At 49.0% G+C, this 7,272-nt stretch overlaps 1 protein-coding gene across 6 annotated transcripts in view; it reads left to right on the top strand.

The window, feature by feature from the left end:
• The window catches only part of Raly (RALY heterogeneous nuclear ribonucleoprotein), an 89,795-nt gene extending 82,823 nt beyond the window's left edge, over nt 1–6,972 (top strand). For 5 of the 6 annotated variants that reach the window (XM_029557157.1, XM_029557156.1, XM_029557154.1 and 2 more), the window contains 7 exons: nt 456–528; nt 707–754; nt 2,579–2,745; nt 3,522–3,635; nt 3,823–4,100; nt 5,395–5,443; nt 6,622–6,972. In XM_029557157.1, the coding sequence (XP_029413017.1) occupies nt 456–528; nt 707–754; nt 2,579–2,745; nt 3,522–3,635; nt 3,823–4,100; nt 5,395–5,439 (725 nt within the window). In that variant the 3' untranslated portion in view covers nt 5,440–5,443; nt 6,622–6,972. The remainder of the gene's footprint in view (nt 1–455; nt 529–706; nt 755–2,578; nt 2,746–3,521; nt 3,636–3,822; nt 4,101–5,394; nt 5,444–6,621) is intronic. The other variant, XM_029557158.1, reaches the window with a different exon arrangement.
• The last annotated feature ends 300 nt before the right edge of the window (nt 6,973–7,272 follow it).

Raw genomic sequence — 7,272 nt, 5'->3', positions numbered from 1 at the left:
TCTCTCTCTCTCTCTCTCTCTCTCTCTCTCTCTCTCTCTCTCTGTATATGACTTCCATTTACCTATATATATATATATCATACACACATATATCATACATATGATACATAATATATATCCATGTATAGGTAGTATGTGTTCTTATATACCTGATGTATATATTTATGTTAACATGCTTGAGAATGCATATTTGTATGACATACATGGCTTATATGTGTGAATGAGTCTTTTGTGAACTTCCCATGTATGTGTCTAAATGTGTATGAACATGTAACCAGGCATATCTTTGTGATGCCTGGGTCTTCTTCTGACTTTTAAAAACTAAATGTATGAAGATCTTTGGCTGCTTCAGTACCATGTGTACATTGTATAATTACATGGAGGCATGATGGTGATGTGTATGGGCATACTACTGTCTTGTCAGCATTCCAACTCTGCTTCTTCCTTCCACACAGACATCAACATGGCTGGAGAGCCCAAGCCCAACAGACCCAAGGGCCTAAAGAGAGCAGCAACTGCCATATACAGGTGGGACTCTGTTTTCTGTCTGGGTGGGATGGGTCCCTCATTCCATAGAGGGAGTAAATGTTGATAGTGACAGTGTGCTGAGCCTAGAGTTTGAGAAGGCATTTGGAGATGAGGGCCTGTGAAGAACTGGGCTGAGTGGCCATCCCTAAGCCCTGGCCCTCTCCCTTTGTTTCCCCAGTGGCTACAGCTTTGACTATGATTACTACCGAGACCACTTCTCTGCCAGGTGAGCAGGGGAGGGGTGTGCCCAGGCATTAAACATCCAAGCTGGAAGGGTCTTGAGAGATTGCTGGAATAGCCCATTAAGTCCTCCATTTGGTAACTGAAGCACCAAGTGCGAATGGGTCTTTGCCCAAGGTTGCTCCACAAATCAGTGACAGAGCTGGGACTGGGGTCTTTACATCACACCAAACTCTCACACTCTCACTGCCTTTCCTTCTCCTGGTCCTGTAGTTTAGGACCATACACAGATAAAGTGCCTTTGCAGGGAGTTTTTGAGCCCCTATATGCTTTTCAGTCTCCTTGCCTCTGTAAGGTGCTCAGCCAGAAGTCCTCAGTTCAGTCTGACTCTATGACCAAGAAGCCAGCAAATTATTTAGAAGTCCGAATTAGTACCTGATGGGCTGTGGTCTACTTTCTGTCCCTAGCCTTGAAGCTATGGGCTCCACTCCAGTGGCCTCAGCCCTGTTTGTTTTTTGAGAAGTGTCTCACAAACTCATGATCTTCCTGCCTCTGCCTCTTGAGTGCTGGAATTACAAGAATGCAGCACGATACCCAGCTCCCAATTATATGCTTGATTAGAAGTCGTAAAGATTGTCAGACCTCTCCTTCTTGCTTCCTTCCCTCCTACTTGTCCAGCCCAGGAAGAACAGAGCCTTCTGAGCCTCCATTTCCTTATCTGTGAGTGGTTTCCGAAGACAGTCTGGTGCAGTGGAAAGTGCCCTCGCCTGGGAATCAGGAGATTTAGGTGCTAATCTCAGCCCTGCCACTGAATAGATTGTATTCCTTCCCAGTCAGTGAGATGGGCTTCACCAAGTGATCTCTCAGGTCTCCTCTAGCTCTGAGATTCTGTGGTTCAGTGATTCTGACCAAGGCCAGAGCCATTCCCTCCCCTTGGGTAGAAAAGCAAGATTAGGGATTAGATCCATTCCCAGAGACTTTAATCACCAGCAAGACAGGTGATTAAACTCTTTGAATAAGGGTACCAAGATAGGGGATATTGAATTGCCTAGTGATGGCAGGTGTCATAATTCATCAGGAAAGTAGTCCCAAAGTATATCCCTGGCGAAGGCTGTGGTTCCCTGGAGAACTGTGGTCACAGCAGATGTGGAGGGAAAGAACTCTGCTCAGCCTAGTTTCTGCCTGGTCATTAGGAAGAGAAGCCCTTTCCAAGTTATAGCATTGGGGTGACAGCATAGAGTCTGGGAGCCTTGGTGTCAGTCTTGACATATTGCTGAGCCTTTGGACATATCTCTAAAGAAAGGTGTTGAAGTGTCCCAAAGAAGAAAGGGGCTTAGAGTCTGAGGCTCCAGGTTCCTGAGTTGAATGTCTCAATACTTTAGTACCTGGACTTTCACTCATCACACCTCCAGTGTGGTTTTAACCAGGTTATTATGCTCTGCCCTTATAGCAGACTTGAGTAGACAGTGAGTTTGGATAGCACTCCTCATTAAACAGATGGGCAAACCAAAGCTCAAGGATTGACCAATGACTTGTTTACCTCTCTTCCCAGCTGGGAATTGATGCTGCTTTGAGAGATTTACAAACTGAGCAGAGGTTGGGGTGGCAGTTAACTAAGTAGAACAAAGGTCATGGAAGAAGGCAGGCCTGTATGTTAGAGTGATATAGAGTTGAATTCTTTCTGGGATTGGTCTGTTCCTCTCTTGCCTCTCCTGCCCTTACTTGTCCTGGCTGGTGGAATAACAAGGATTTCAGCATCTTAAATTAGGATCCAGAAAGCTGCCCATTACAACTGCAAGCTAGTAAGCTAGTATTTCAGTGCCCCCTCGTGGCCACAGGCCATGCTGCAGCCTCTGGTCTGCTTTCACAGGCTCTTCGATTACCGTGGCCGCCTATCTCCTGTGCCGGTGCCCAGGGCAGTCCCTGTCAAGCGACCCCGAGTCACAGTCCCTTTGGTCCGTCGTGTCAAAACTACAATACCTGTCAAGCTTTTTGCCCGTTCTACAGCCATCACTGCTGGCTCAGCCAAGATCAAGTGTGAGTGACATCTCCCTAGGTGGTTAATGTTTTTATGGTCACTAAAATAATAGAATCACATTTGTTTGCACTGGGAAATAAAGGACCAGATCTACAGTTCTAACACAACCATGTGAGTATCTGCACACATGTCTAAGAACAAAGGGCTGACATTTGAGGAGAAGGAGCTTAGGCTGGACACAGAGTCAGTGTTGTGATATGATGTCCACTGAGGCGATGCAGTAATTTTCCCCTAGTAAGGATAAGGACAGGTCTACAAAGGCCAGTTACTGCACATCCATCCGGCTCGTTGTGTGTTGCAGTCAGGCCCCAGGAAATGTGATTGCAAAAGACCCTCCTTTGGTGTCTTTCAAGACAGACCCCATCCTATAATACAACTAATACGTGTTCTTGCCTAGGTGTGCACAGGAACACACCATAGATTTGCCTTTTTTTCTTTTCTTTTTGAGACAGAGTGTAGACTAGGTTGGCTTTCAACCTCAGGATCCTCCTACCTCAGCCTCCCAAGTGCTGCAATTACAGATGTGCAGCATACCTGGCTGAGACCTATGTTCCTATTCACCTGTAGTCCCTGTAGGATTGAGAATTTAGGGAAAACAGCCAGGTTCATAGTGTGGGCACTCTAGGGATAGACTCTGAGTTCTCTTAAGAAGAAGCCTTTTCTCTGGCCAGGAAAAGAACCAAAAGAGAATTGCTTTACTAGTTGACAGAATGAAGCTGGGATTTTGTTTGCACCATGCCCCTGAGTTACAACCCTGTCCCCTCTCCACTCCCAGTAAAGAGCAGTGAGCTGCAGACCATCAAGACAGAGCTGACACAGATCAAGTCCAACATCGATGCCCTGTTGGGTCGCTTGGAGCAGATTGCTGAGGAGCAAAAGGCCAACCCAGGTCAGTCTTTGAGAGCGCAGCTTGGGGAGGACGTTGTATAAACAGTGGGAGGCTGGGGGAGGGGCTTCTGGTTCCAGAGCCCTGCAGATCCTGGTCCCTCTGGGTGCACGGTGCTGTGGCCAGCTGTTGCCAAGTAGCTGCACCAGGCTCAACTTTAGTCCCTTTTCCACCACTCTCACCCTTCAAGATGGCAAGAAGAAGGGTGACAGCGGCGGTGGTAGCAGCAGCGGAGGCGGCAGCAGCGGTGGTGGTGGTGTCGTGAGTGGTGGTGGCAGTGGAGGAGGAGGTGGTGGCAGTGGTGGTGGCGGCAGTGGCAGCACCAGCACCAGCACCAGCACCAGCACCAGCCGGCCACCAGTTCCCCAAGAAGACACAACTTCTGAGGCAGGCACACCCCATGGAGAAGTCCAAACTCGAGATGACGGCGATGAGGAGGGGCTGCTAACACATAGCGAGGAGGAACTGGTAAGGGCCTGGCCCGATGGGGCTGGGACTGGACTTTGTACTTGTGGTGTCAGGAAGGACACAGGTGGAAGAACCTAAACTGGCTGTTCCCCCTCTGCGCTCCCTCCTCCTTCCCAGGGCTTCTAGTCCTCTGTGGAGTAGGGAAGGGTGAGCAGTGGGTCGTTGGCTGTTTCAGCTGCCAGTCAGAAATCCCACTGGGGTCTGGGGTAGACCTTGGCAAAGCTCAAGGCCCATTCTGGCCTCAGTCTCAATTAAAGAAGAGAGGAATTGGGCCTAGGAAGGGCGCACACAGCAGCTTCCTTCCCGGGAGGATTAAGTTGACTAGGGAAGCCACAGGGTATTCATTCCACATGAGAATTTTTACTGCCTTTCAAACTTGAAGCAGGCTGTCTCATAATAAGGGAGTGATGTCTGGTATGTACCAGAACTATTCAGGGTAAAGCTAGGAGCCATTTGACAGGAAGCCTACCCTGAGTGAAAGTGGGGATCAGACTCTTCCATCTAGCCGATAGATGCCTGCCGTACCTCTGTCACTTAGCAGCCCTGCTCTGTGCTTAGAATGGTAACATTTGCCCTGTGAGGAAACTGAAGCTCAGAGTTAATCAAGTACAGCTAATAAGAGCCAAACCCATCTTGGAGGCTAAATTTCATTGGGTCTGGAGCTTCTCTTTTTAATCACTCTGGGCTCCAATGTGAAGACATGTCTCTGCCTTATGACAGTCAGCAGTCCTCCTCATGCCCAGCTTTTATCTGTCTCTGTCTGTCTCTCTCTTACAACCTAGCCTGGTACTTTTTTAGGCATAATACTCACCACGAAAGCTTTAAATTAAGATTCCCCAAAAATGGAAATCCCACTGATCTATACAGCTTTCAGCTTACCTTAGACCCAAGGTCTTTCCATGTAGAGAAGTGTACCCATAATATACCCACTACTCCCTTGAGTGGTCCTTTCTCTTTGTTGTGAGACCTTCAAAGCATCCTCTCAGGATCCTGAGCCAGCTTTATTGGCTGGTTTGCTTTGGTGCCCTCCCCCCTTTTTTTTGTCTTTTTGCCCTGTAGCCCCAGCTGTCCTGGAACTCACTGTGTAGACCAGGCTGGCCTTGAACTCACAGAGATCCGCCTGTCTCTGCCTCCCAAGTGCTGGGATCAAAGGCATGCGCCACCATGCCCAGCAGTGTCCTTTTGACTGTCCTCCAGATGGCACTCAGGGCCATAGGACCTTTCTGAACAGATGACTCAGGGCAGGACTTAAGAGCCTGTGTGATTGGTGCTTCTCTGTTTGCCTTTCTCTCAGGAGCACAGCCAGGACACAGATGCAGAAGATGGGGCCTTGCAGTAAGCAGGTATGGGGGTCCTAGAGAACAGGAGAGCCATGGAGTGGAGGTGGTGCTTTCTCTCTTAGATAGATCTGAAGGTAGCACTGCGTCCAGAGTTGAAGGTCCCTCTACCTTCTGCCATATTCGTGTAGTGGGGGAATGGCAGGTGCCATAGATGCCATGTCTATTCAGGGTCACCCAGAAAAGGTTTCCTCAGCATACTCAATCGTGTTGCTTATCCACCTGTGAGGAGCATCTAGTCTGGTGCAGAAAAACACAGACCTTTAGCATCCACTGTGAGCAGGATGACCACGGGAAAATATGGGAGGTAGATGTGGGGAAAAATGCTGCTCAAAAAGCTCAGCCTGCTTATGACTGAGGGAGAAGCGTTGTGTAGGTAGGGAGCAATCAACCTTAGTAGAGGCATAACACTGTGACAGTTTGTAGAGTACAGTAAGGCCAAGAGCTGCCTGTTTTACAGATCAGCTCTGCAGAGGAGGGGAAGGGTGCTGCTCATCTTCATAGTGTGGTGATGATGAAGTGTCTCATGGCTAGGATTAGGAGTTCAACTTGACCCTGCTGTGGGGAGATACCCTATAGGACAGCTGACACTTTTTGTATTGGGGGGGGGGGATCTTTTTGAGACAGGGTCTCCCTGTAGCCCCAGCTGTCCTGGAACTCACTATGTAGACCAGGCTGGCCTTGAACTCACAGAGATCCACCTGCCTCTGCCTCCCGGAGTGCTGGGATTAAAGGCATGCTCCACCACGCCCGGCAACAATACTTTTATGATTTATCTTCAACCCTGCAATGTGGAGATTGCTCCAGAATAACAGATGTGAGAAAGGAGGTACAAGAAGTATGCCTCACAAGGTCCCAAGATAATACTTGGAGCTTAGATTCAAATCCTGTGGCTGCTGTTGCCCTGCTCTCCTTGCCCCTAGGGTAGGGTTGTGGATTACCAGCTGCCTAGTTTGTAGGGAGATGTCACATATAGATGTTCCTCTTTGTGAAGCTAGTTTACATGTTAGGTATAGGAGTCAGGGGAGGGGGCGAGGCTTGCCCATGATTGATTACATGACCAGAAAATGAGGCAAGGTGCAGGCATAGCTGTCTGCAGACATCATTCAACCCCTCCTTCTTCCTTCTCCTGTGATCAAAGTTTCTTCCTCTCAGCCTTAGACTTCCCTTTGTCTCTTTCTCAGACGGAAACCATGGCCACCAGCAAAAGGGCATCACTATCTCAGGCCTCAAGCCAGGCACCCATCTGTGGATGCCAGTCTGTAGCAGTTACCAGAGGAAAGCTGGCAGCAGGCACGCCTCTCCCCACGCATCCCAGCCAGTGCCACATCCCTCTACAAGTGGAGTTACTGGCCCAACTTTCCCCCATGCACTCTCCCTGTCTGCACTGCCTGGGCCAGGGGGCAGGATGCAGGGGTTTCCCACACCCTGCCCCTCTTTTCCAGGACACTCCCAGGCTTGGGGTTTTTCTATAGGTATGGAAGGGGCATTGGTACAGGGTGGGGACCTGACAATAAAGAGATTGGATCCAAATATGCTCTGAACTGGAATGTTTTGTGGTGTTTTTTAAAAAAAACCATGGTGTGTGTGTGTGTGTGTGTGTGTGTGAGAGAGAGAGAGAGAGAGAGAGAGAGAGAGAGAGATGTGGGGTGGTGGGTGGGCACATGTCACGTCTGGAGGTCAGAGGATAACTTGTGGAGCTGGTTCTCTCCTTCCATCTTTACATGGATTCCACAGATTGCCAGGCTTGTACAGCAAGCACTTTGCCCAGTCATCTCACTGGTCCATGAACTGTTTTCTCATGGTGATATTCTGGCTCTTCTGCCCACCATGAG

The sequence above is a fragment of the Nannospalax galili genome, unplaced genomic scaffold (assembly GCF_000622305.1).
Source record: "Nannospalax galili isolate Female #2095 unplaced genomic scaffold, S.galili_v1.0 scaffold1408, whole genome shotgun sequence".
NCBI lineage: Eukaryota > Metazoa > Chordata > Mammalia > Rodentia > Spalacidae > Nannospalax > Nannospalax galili.
This window is presented reverse-complemented; position numbering and strand designations above follow the sequence as displayed.